The sequence below is a fragment of the Myzus persicae genome, unplaced genomic scaffold, assembly GCF_001856785.1.
Source record: "Myzus persicae strain clone G006 unplaced genomic scaffold, MPER_G0061.0, whole genome shotgun sequence".
NCBI lineage: Eukaryota > Metazoa > Arthropoda > Insecta > Hemiptera > Aphididae > Myzus > Myzus persicae.
Window position 1 is genome coordinate 278,395 of NW_019103005.1, and position 12,956 is coordinate 291,350.

The 12,956-nt window shown below is 28.5% G+C and overlaps 1 protein-coding gene across 1 annotated transcript; it reads left to right on the forward strand.

Moving 5' to 3' along the window:
• The first annotated feature begins 1,699 nt into the window (after positions 1-1,699).
• Positions 1,700-10,752, forward strand: LOC111033549 (probable cytochrome P450 6a14). The gene is given in 9 exon segments (XM_022314335.1): positions 1,700-2,962; positions 3,711-3,935; positions 4,686-4,937; positions 5,059-5,228; positions 7,598-8,027; positions 8,877-9,076; positions 9,078-9,105; positions 10,021-10,272; positions 10,425-10,752. Coding segments are annotated over 9 exon segments (2,622 nt in total). The 5' UTR covers positions 1,700-2,070; the 3' UTR covers positions 10,598-10,752.
• Positions 10,753-12,956: the final 2,204 nt, after the last annotated feature.

The window sequence follows — 12,956 nt, forward strand, 5'->3', positions numbered from 1 at the left end:
TATTATTAACGATTTAAATAGTACCTGCTATATACATATAGTATATATATATATAATACTATATACACATATTTTATTTTGTATTTATATAAAATACTATAACTAGTATTATATAGGTAGTATAGTACATTATTATTTATTACACCCAATACAATTTTCAACATTTATACATAAGTTTTAAGCTGTTTATACCTAATCTCTAATACCTAATAGTTGAATCTATACGACTATACCTACATAATATTATCACACCATTTTGTAGCTCGACTAATGTTTACCATTTGTATTTCTTCTTTCTGATATTTTTTTTTGTTTCAATTAAAAGATTTTTAAACAATAAATAGTAAATTTATTGATGGGACTCAAATTTCATCAACACTAGTTATTGGTTAAACCTCAGAGGTGAATTTGGCCAAATACGTTTCTTATATATAATTAGACATCATCTCAGTACTTATGTGCTGAATTATATTTGAATGGGCTTCATCCGAATTGGACATTCCACACAACATACATTCGAATTGATACTCTTCCCCACTTTCGAAAAAGAAGAAATACGATCGGATAATATAATTATAACATATTTCCCAACATAATAAGCACAAATGAAATAGATTAAAAATTATTTAGATAAAAAATGTGATAAAAAAATGTGCCTCCATAGAATATTATTATTATAATATTTATTATTATTTTGACGATTTACAATGCCTATGAAAAAAAAAATAAACATATATATATATATATTGAACCCAATACTTATAAAAAATAAAATTACATTTATGCGAAAGCCACAATTTTTTACTTTTTCCTGAGAACCAACTCGGATATACCTTTTGAAACAACCCAGGAACTAATTAGGATACACCGGATATCCTGATCCGTTTTGATTTGTTCGGTGAAGAATTTTCATAAAACAAAAATCTCAACAACCTAATGGCACTTACCATTTGGTGACGGAGTGACGGACCTTGAGTATGCATAAGTAATGTTATAAACAATATAAACTATAACGCATACTTAATACTTATACATTAAACTCATTATCATCCGTAGTCTTCAGTGGAACTACGCACAACAATACTTAATACAAAATAATGTTTACTATAATATATGAAATAATTTTATTTACACAACTTTTATAATATGTTTGAATAAAAATAAAATGTGTTATGTGTCCTTATTTAATATTGTAATTAAATACTTTTTAATATTACTTACCTAATACAATTTTTTTTAATAATATAATATAAATAATATACTCCAAGTATTTTTGTTTCAAATTGTATTTTGTGGATTATTCGAGAAAATGCACTTATCAGTTGTCTTTTTGAAACCTTAATCAACGGATAATCAAGAGTAAACTGTAAAAACTTAAATATTAATTAATAATATACGACATTTTTATTTTATATTTTACTTAATTCAATAAACTATGTGTAAATATGAGTAAGTGCATGTTACAAGTTGATCATTATTTAAATGTGCATATAATATTTTATGGGCGAAATATTTTCAGAACCGGAAATTAAATTGCTCCTGTCAAATGTATTGTCAAAATTTGAAGTAATTCCGTGTGGCTCATGAGTTTTACTATTATATTTTGTTGATTTCTAAGTAAAACATGTTTCTATTTAGTGTATTTTGTGTCAGTATAAAATTTCACTCCATAAGTAATGAATAAAAAATATTGTATTCACAGCAAAATATAAGTTTCTTAATTGACTGAATAAGATGTCAATAATTAGAAAATCAAGTGTGTTTATGCGTCTGTTCTTGAACAGTATCAGTAAAGCCATGTTACTCGTGAATTTATTTATTATCAAGGTATCCCCTACTTCACATACATAGGCGAAACGAAACCAATAATCATAAAGTGATGGAACACGCAAATTGTATTAATAAAAATATTATAAAATCACAATATGAGTATTAACGTATTATACGCTACATAATATGAATGCGTATCACACCGCAGTACTCGTTTAAACTTCCACGTGGGCAACGGCTGCAATTTTTTCCGAAAAGTGTTTGAACCAACAACTGCAATCGTTATACAAGTCGATCAAGATGTCTTTTCTGACCGATTGGTTATTTGAAAATGTCACCTATCTGAGTTTGATCGCCGTTTTCACGAGCTTCTATTATTATTCGACTTCGACATACGGTAAATGGCAAAAATTAAACATACCATACATGCCACCCGTACCTCTGTTTGGCAACACGCTCAAAATTATGTTGAAACTCGAGCAACAAGTTGAATTGTTCGACAGAATTTACAATCGGTTCCCGGACGTCAAACTGTTTGGGTTCTACCAGATGAGGGAACCTATGCTATTGGTCTGCGATCCGGAGCTAATACAAACGATACTCATCAAGGACTTCTCGTACTTCACCGATCACGGTTTTATCATCGACCCATCCACATCTGTGCTAGGCAACAGTCTGTTCTTCGCCAACGGGCAAAGATGGCGGACGATGCGCCAGAAGCTGAGCCCAGGATTTACGTCTGGTAAGTTAAAAGACGCGTATTCCCAAATCAACGAGTGCAGTGAAGAGATGGTGTCTAGAATTGTTGATATGATCGAGAAAAAGACAGATAAAATCAACGTGAAAACTATGACCAGTGGTTTATCCACAGACGTGATCGGCACGTGCGCGTTCGGCATGAAGCTGGACACGATCAAGAACGACGATTCTGAATTCCGACGGTACGCTAAAAAAATTTTCCAGAGAACCACCAAACAAATTATTGTCCAGACGATAACCATGATCTGCCCATTCATAATCAAGCTGTTCAAAATGCAAATGTTTCCTGTGGATTCTATCAATTTTTTCCATAAAGTTTTCACCGACGTCATCAACTACCGAGAAAAGCACAACGTTATCCGGAACGATTTGACACAGACCCTGATACAAGCGCGTAAAGAATTGGTGTTGAAGGAAAACTTAACCTCTGAAGGTATTTTATTTGCTGCAATAAAATGATGAAAGAAGTATTGTTGAAAATAGTAAAATTCAACATTTTACGTTTTTGGTTGGTTTGATATGAATATTGTGATTGGTGAATATCAGGTTAAAAATTCTATAGGTAAATACACAATATCTACCAAAAATATTTTACTCGGTATGTTGCAAAAATTTGGTATGTTTGAATTTTTATTTATTTATACAAATTAACAATAGGGGAATGGGTAATGCTTAAATTATGATAACATCTAAAAATAGAACTGTGTGTATTCATTTTTAAATCTTTTGGTTACTGTATAACCTACTCATCAGGAAACTTGTTTTTAATTTTCAATTCTTAGCTGAAAAAATTGAATATTTTATAACACATCATATTTTATAATACTTCGAATTTTAACTACTGCTATAATAAAAACCATTGCTTAGAACTGATTGATACAATTTCGATTTTGGGTTCTATATTTCACTACTAGTATTAGGAATTTTTGCTTTTGATTTCGAATTACTAATTAGTATTGAAGTTACCAATTTTTTCGGTTTTGAATTTAATAGTTATTACTTTTTGTGAATTTGAACTAGCAACAATCACTTCCGTTCTATTTATTCTATGTATTGCACTCAACAGCGATGTTATTGTTATATCATGAAATAATATGTTTTGACAGACATGTCTTAGATGTACAATAACAATAATAATATTACTAACAATTATGGTTTTTTTAAAATTTTTTTTCTTGCAGATAAATACACCGATGCTGATATCATCGGTAACGCAATTCTCTTATTCACCTCTGGTTCGGAATCCATTCCATCTATGTTATCTTTTTGCCTGTACGAATTGGCGCTAAACAAAGAAATCCAAGACAAATTACGTACGGAGATATGCTCGATGAAAGCAAAACACGAAGGACAGTTCAACAACGATTACTTGAAGGACCTCCGTTACACCGATATGGTAATTGAAGGTATAACAGTATTCAAGAAATTATATTGTGATATCTTTCTACTCTAAACTCTACAGTTGTTTTCCCTTTGTAGTATTAATGGCATGACTATTTAAACAATTTTATCATCTTATGAAAACGTCAAAGAAACATCCAATATCTCTGTGTTACTTATATATAATATATCAACATTTGTTTTTAACAGTTCAAATCTTGTTTTATTAGTTTAACCCTTAATTATTACATAGTGAATTGGCCCAACTTTAAATTAAAACATCATCTGTACTCTCATTGAATTTGTAGTATCTGTGATATTTTAATTTGTAATCGAATTATGAGTGAAAGTATTAACATTTAAGAATGATCATGATTCCATTAAAAAGCCAATCACAATGAATTATAATTGCCAAACATAAAATTATTGTTTAATGCTTAGGTAAAATGAAACCCACACTTTAAGTTATAACGTCCTCTTACAATATCCACGATTATCGGATGATTATATAAATATTGGATTAAATTAATAAAAATATAATACCATGAACGTTTAATCTTTGATAGCTCAATGATATTATTAAATTGTTCAAATGAATAGTATCGGGTGGAAATCATTCGCAATTGTTTGAAATTGTTGAAACATAATATTATTTCAATAATCTTGTATGTACTTCATAACATAAGATAAAAATGTACCAAAGTTATTTTGTAGGCAATCAATATTACATATTTACATACCACAACATATATTTGATTGGGTTTATCGTATTTCAGAAACCGGACGCAAATACTCCCTTGCACAAGTTTTAATGAGAGTGGCCACAAAAACGTACACTCTACCAGATCAATCATTTGTCATTGAAAAGGGCCAAAAACTTATTATTCCAATCTTTAGTATACATCGTGACCCAAAATATTATCCAGATCCTTTGAGATTTGATCCGGAAAGGTTTTCTGCGGAACAAAAATCTCAACGACCAAATGGCGTTTATTTACCGTTTGGCGATGGACCTCGATTTTGCATAGGTAATATTAGTATTTTAATATTATTTTATGATTTTATAATATTATACACACTTCGGTAAATTATACGTGTTGATTTACGCTTAATTTATATTATTTTTTGTTTATTATATTTCATACTTAGCCAAACGATTCGTCGAATCAGAACTGAAATTGGTCCTGTCAAATGTATTATCAAAATTTGAAGTATTACCGTGTGCAGAAACAGAAATCCCCCTAGAAATAACAAGTGAACCAGGATTAATGGCACCAAAAAAAGACGTTGTGTTAATATTTAGACCTATCATAGAACATTAATCCTCCGTTAGTTGCGCGTGGTACATATGTAAGCCAGTGCTGTATAGTCAAAATATTAAAAAATAGTACCCATTCAAACTTTTCTATAACTTACCAAGATAGGTTTATTTAAAATTATTTATTTTTAATACTGGTGTAGGTCTTTTTATGTTCTTTTGTATTCTTGCTGCAGTTGGCTGGGATACATATTATTATGTACCCCACGGGCCACGACACTAACCGCGTAACTTGATGAGTCAATTATAGCATTGATATTATTATATTAATAATTGAAAATATTGATTTTGATTTGATTTTATTGTACTCAGTTGTACTTCATGAGTTATATTCTTATGTTTTTAAATTTTTTACATAGATTAATGGTCGCTGTAAAGTTTTTAAAATTTCATATTTTTTTTTTGTATTTTCGGAAATTTGAATTAGATTTATTATGGATAAATAAATGATTATTATGTTATATGATTTAAAGTGCTTATGATTTTTAAAGGAGCATAATGAAAAATAAAAAGATGATGGTAGATCAATAAATAGTATTGACGTCCAATCGTACCCTAACGACTAGTGACTACTGAAATTACAAAAAAACGCGTGACTAACGTTGGTTAAGTGTAAGTTGTTAGTATTTCCAGAAAAATACTTCAACTAAAAATAAATAGAATAATATACCTATGTCCTTTGTATACCTTGTATTGTATTTTAGTTACCTATTTATTTGTCAATATTGCATATTACAATTGAAATGGTTTTCATCTAAAGTGTTTGGTTTTACTGTCACCGGTAATGATTTATTAATAATTATCATACTCATGCATCATGCTGTGTAGACTATTATTAATTATTTATTATTTATTATATTATTGTTTACTAAGGACTATAGTAAAATATTGGAAAATAATATTTTTTTGGATATCAAAGAATATATATCGAACTTTGTTATATATAAATAAAGCTTTTAACTTTTGGTGAATTTTAGAATATAATTTTTTTTGTATAATTAATTATAATATAATTTTGAATTTACTAACATGAAATATGATGTAAGTGAGAGAAAAACAGCTGCAAGGAATTGAAATCCGAACAATTTATTTTAAACATTTGGATAATGCCGTTTTAGTTTAACGGGTGCAAGATGTATAAAGACGATTGATATTTAAATTCTGAGAGAACCTGTCGATATAAGTGCTAAAATTAGGTAAAAAGTGAATAAATTGTGTTACATAAACAAGCCAAAATAGATATTTAAATGGGTGTTTCATTCCAGATATTAGATTTGGAACATTGATGTTCAAAAACGCCAAACGTAAGATCTTATTATCTTAATCAACGCATGTAGTATAAGATCCTATTATTCATACCTATTCAAATGTTTAAAATTTTAAATAAAATTGTTTATTTACTGTTTATTTAGTACTTTATATGTGCATAAACAACTAATTATATAGGTACTATAGTACATTACTATTTATTAAACGCAATACAATTCTCAAAATATATTCATAAGTTTTAAGCTATTTATAATTTTAATAGTTGAATGTACGACTATACAGTATATTCACATCGTTTTGTGTGCAGCAAATAGATAACTAAAAAAGGTTCAAATATTAATCCACAATCATACTTTAAAAAAAAAAATGTATAAGACATTGCATCTACAATCAAAAAACTTGTGCCCAAATGCAAACGTACGCTAAAAAAACGTACGCTGCAATAAGTGTGTAACCAAAAAAAAAAAATATTTTGAAATTTTGCAAATAATCAAGGTTTTTATTCAAAAAGAAATTACCTAGTCTAAAGTTCCAAAATATATTTGTAGGTAAAAGTGATGAATTATTTTCAGCTGAAGGTAAAACATTTCCTCTTCTGTAATAAACATGTTCTTGAATTTTGAAGATTGGCATAAAGTTTCTGGCCAGACTCAAGCTCAAGATAATTCTTGGTTACAGAGAACGCGTGAGGCCAACCACCGGACCATACCAGGCCCCAGATATGTAGTTTTTATTTGGAAAAAATTATTTTGCATTGTTCTATTATGGTGAGAAAAAAATTTTAATTGGCGATATAAATATAAAATATATAATTCTATGTTTTAGATTAAAACTTTAAAACTTTTAATAACTGAAAAACACACACATAATTGTGGCAAATCTATATTGTTTATGATGTCATTGCTCAAAAAACCGCATGAGCCCATCGCATGACCTTGTTCACCTGCACCAGCAAAACGAAACCAATAATCACGGAAGAGATGGAAAACGTAAATTAGGCTCGCTGTATCAACAAGCGTAGTATATGCGTAACACAACGCAGTACTCGTTTGAACTTTCACGTGGGCCGCAGCTGTAGTAATTTTTCCTAAAAGCTTTTGAGCCAATAACTGCAGCTGTCGTAACAAGTCATTCATGATGTTATTTCTGCCTGACTGGTTCCTCGACAACTTCACATTTCTGAGTTTGATCGCCGTTTTCGTGAGCTTCTACTATTATTCGACATCGACGTACGGTAAATGGCAGAAATTGAACATTCCGTACTTACCACCAGTGCCACTGTTTGGCAACACGTTCAGAATGATGTTGAACCTCGAACATCCAATTGACACGTTTGAAAGGTTCTACTACAGTTTTCCAGACGCAAAAGTCTTCGGATTCTACCAGATGAGGGAGCCGATGCTGTTAGTCCGTGACCCGGAGCTCATCAACAGGATACTGGTAAACGATTTTTCATACTTCACCGATCATGGTATGGACATGGACCCGTCCTCGACTGTGGTAGAATTAGTGGTTGACCCCACCTCCGAAGGTATATTATATATAACAGAATCATAAAATTTTTCAATTTTTTTTTTTTTTTGGTCTTAATACTAAGAAATTTGAAGCCAATACTTTAAAACAAGTGATAGAATATAGATTAAATTATTTACTTTTTCATCTGCTAACCTATACTCGGAGATTAATACAAAAAATTAATTTGAAAATTGAATAAAATTTATTTAATACACTAATTCTTAAATATTAGTAAAAAGTATTTGAAATGAATTTCAGTCATCAAATACACAAAACAAATGTTTAATTCCCATGTTTAACAAAAATTTATACATACCTTCCTATATATTTTTTTTTTATCAAGTCATAGTTTCAGATTAGTAACAACATTATTTGTACAAAATGTGTATTTGCCATCAGACCCTACAATATGTCATTAATATTGCATTTCAGTTTTCCATTTCGACAAAATAAATAAATAAATTCAATTATGATTAAATATTTTAGGACATATACTACCTACTGACATTTAAAATCACAATTGATTAAATTATTGTCAAACTAATACTTTGTATCTGAGGATTTTATTCGATTATTAAACAAATATAATACTCCCAAAATATAGATCTAAGTAGTCATAGTATTATAAAAGTACACCTATATCTAAAAATCAAATTTTTTTCCAACAAAATGAACTAACATAGAGGCAAACGATCGAACTAGCAGCACGCACTTCCACACTCTGTATATGATGCACGCGTCAAAGACGACGTTATAATAATTATAATTATAATTAATGTATATATTACGATATGTACACGATGCTGCGGGTATACAATAACAATAGTAGTGATAATTTGGATGTTTTTTAATTACATGTTTATAGATAAGTTTACCGACGCCGATATCATGGGTAACGCTATTCTCTTGTTCGCTGCTGGTTCGGCGACCGTTTCGTCTTCACTAACTTTTTGCCTGTACGAATTGGCACTGAACAAAGAAATCCAAGACAAAGTACGTGCAGAGATATTGTCAATGAAAGCAAAACACGATGGACAGTTAAACAACGATTATTTGATGGACCTCCGCGCGTTACACCACCATGGTATTGGAAGGTATATCATATACGTAATAATATTACAATTTAGATTAAAATCTATCATTCGACTAGTGCATCGGTTATCACTTATTATTCACTACACGGAATACACCGTGTATAATCTGCATAGCTTAAATATTTAACCTAATTTATTTTTCTCAAGAGATTATAATATATTACCTACATTTAATATGTCCATCTTACTTATACTTACTTATATTCAAACATTTACTTTCAGCAGTTCAATTTTTTCGTTTTAACTATATGCCTTAAATATCAGAGTGGGTATAATATATTATTATTAAACTTTAATGTAGAAACATTTTCTGTGTACTCTCTTTGAATTTTTACGATGTTTTAATTTGTAAGCTGGTTATGAGTACCTTGAGGTATCTATGACCATTTACAAATCTTTAATTATCCATCAAATATTTAAATTCTCAATTGTTTATTTGCAAAAATTGGTCAAGTACCTATTTTTGTAGCTTATGAACTATACGCCAATACCTTATATATATAAAATGGGGTGCAGCCTATGTATTTTACCTTATGAGTTAAAAGGTTATAGTTTTATGTTACTCCGGAAACAATGAAAGTTGCAGACAACTTGCAAAGCTATATATTTTTTTATTTAAGTAATTGTAATTATATTTCTTCTTTCTGATATTTTTTCGTTAAAAATTTCAAGATTTTGTAAATAATAAGTAACTAATTAATTGATGGCACTCCAATTTCACCAACACAAGTTAAATCTCAGTGGCAAATTGAAAAATACTTTTGTTATATATAAATAGATATTATCTTAGTAATTATGTGTTATTGTTTAGACATTATTACTATTTTAAACGTACCCATCATTCAAACTGTTTTTATTTCAAAATATATGTGTTATCATTATAATTTATTATGTAATTCGTTTATCATATTTCAGAGACCGGACGAAAGTACTCCATCGCATTAAGCATTATAAGAGTGGCAACGAAATCTTACACTTCACCTGACAAATTATTTGCTATTGAAAAGGGGCAAAAAATCGTTATACCAATATTCAGCATACATCGTGACCCAAAATACTATCCAGATCCGTTGAGATTTGATCCGAAAAGATTTTCTACGGAACAAAAATCTCAACGACCAAATGGCACTTACATACCGTTTGGCGACGGACCTCGAATTTGCATAGGTACCTTATATTATAATTTATAGTTTAGTCTTATTTTAATTAAATAATTTTATCAAAATATGACATTCAAATATCGGTAAATTATTCATGTGGAAATGTGTGGATAGTTTATCGCTTGATTGAGTTTTCAATTTGTATATTATGTTTTATAGGCAAACGTTTTGCTGAATCAGAAATGAAGTTGGTCCTGTCAAATTTACTGTCAAAATTCGAAGTACTTCCATGTGAACAAACAGAAATCCCAATTGACATAAGAAGTGGACCAGGTCTAATTACTCCAAAAAATAGCCTTGTATTAAAATTTAGACCAATCATTGAGCATTAATTATAAATTATTTATAATCCGAATAAATATTATATGCATATTGCATATAACATTTAATTCCATATGAATATGAGTGTTAGTGTAACGTGATTATAAACATGACTTATGCAAACCCGACATGTTGCAGACAAAATATAATCATTTTTCAATTTGAATATTTGTTTTCTTTATTTATAATTATTACAATGCAATGGCCAACGAGTGTAATCTAAGTGTTTATTGATAAGATAACATGACAATGACGCAGTTCTAATAATTTATTCATATTTTATATAGTTTAATAGATTATATTATAATTAATTACGTATTTTAATTATAAAAATAATATGGATATAAGACATTGTAAAAATGAATAAAGCTTTTTAATCAAAAAATGCAATACCCATTCAGTTATATCAGTATATTATGTACACAATTTTCAGCTGGATATTATTTTTATATCAGATTGGAATACTTTTATTAAAATTATTTTAGAACATCATTTCGCCTGTACTTATTATATATTTTGTACTATATCATTTACAAACATTGTGTGTGATGTTTTCGAGAAAAAAAATAGATACAAAGGATCACATAGTTTCTTTTAAGGATTCAAATTGCGCCATTTTAGTTCATCGGAAGCAAATATAATACAAATATATTTTAAATATTAAAATATCTATTAAATAGATTCATACATTAAGTTTGCTGTAGCTGTCTAAAAGAGGCTGCAACATGTAGAACAGTTTTTGACCTTAAAGCCGTACTTAAATAATAATTTAATAAACTAAATTGAATAAAAACTACTCTATGTGTTATCTCATTCAGATATTAAATTTAGAACGGAATCGGTTAACCAATCATTCAATTTTTTATCAGCTCATTATTTATTATAAGAATATATTATTCATACACGATTAAATTAGAAAAAAAATATTTTGAATTTCAATTTTGAGTGTGATATCTTGTAGAAAACTAGATCTTATTGGTACTTTTGAAAGGTCAAAGTTAAAAAAGTCCAGTACCTTGAAAAAATAACAGGGGGAAAAATTTTTTTTGAGTGAATTTTTAAGCAAAATTTGTTTTTGACAAAATCGATTTTCGTATTTTGTTATAATTCAAAAAGTAATGATCATAAATGATCATATTATTTTGACTCTTTTTGAGCTATTTATATAGACAGTCAAACTTTATAGTTTTTTCATAAATTACGGTCAAAAAGCTTGAAAAGGTAATACAAGATAAATCACAAGTTGTTATATTATAGGTATAATATAGGCTAGAGTTTTTTTTTACAATTATTTTTAGTTCATATTTTGACAATATTCATAAAACTCACCAAAAATTTGCAATTATTTTGTTGATAAACACTTAAAGTGAGGATCTCTATTATTTATAAAGTATTTTATACTTAAATCAAAAAATATATAGGTAGGTGCATCATTTTTTTTTTTTTTTAGACATTAGGCGATAGTTCAAATAAAGACGAAATTAGTTACCTACAAACTAACAATCACGATGTTAGCTCTTCTGTTGTAATAATTCAAAAACATTATTCGTGGAGACTTCAAACCTTTTACTTATATTTTATATTGCATTGTCATTGTAAATAGTGGAATATTCACAGTGACATTATCAAAATATTTAAATTTTAAGATATTGCTATTTATACCATGAACCTATTCACACCATGGTTATCATATATGATAAATATAATTTTATTTATAACAAAATAAATGCAAAGTACTCTCCGCAAAAATTAGCAATATTGTAAATGTAGTTTTGTGGTAAAGGCACCGCTCAAAATCGTTTTTTGAAAACAATCATGTATCATTGAATTCATATGTAACACATTTATTTCAGTGACACAGTGGTATCAACTTTTATCAATTCAAGAACCTAGTTAGGGATTTTAAATTTAATAGGAGGTTCCTCAAAATGTATATTTACAATAACATATATTTCAAAATCAAATACTCAATAACTATATTATATTTTATAGACATTTCAAGTACGAATGTTGTTGAATTTGGATATTTAAACACAAAAAAGCAAGTATTTGATATTTTTTTGTAATTTATTGTAAAAATACTATTCGAGAAAAATTGAAAATTGTGTCGCTTTGTATATTACTATTTATAAAACACAATTAAATTCTCAAATGTTTTAGATTAGTTTAAAATGTTTAAATCTATACGATGAACCTACATATTATTCACAACATTCAACGATACGTTGATATTGTTTTATTACTGTTGTCGTATATAACTGTTAACAGCCGTCAATATCATTGGACAATTATATATATATATACTATAATTGTACTCTACAAGTGTCAATGTAAGGCCTATGTGAAAAAAAAGTGAACAAATTCAAGTTT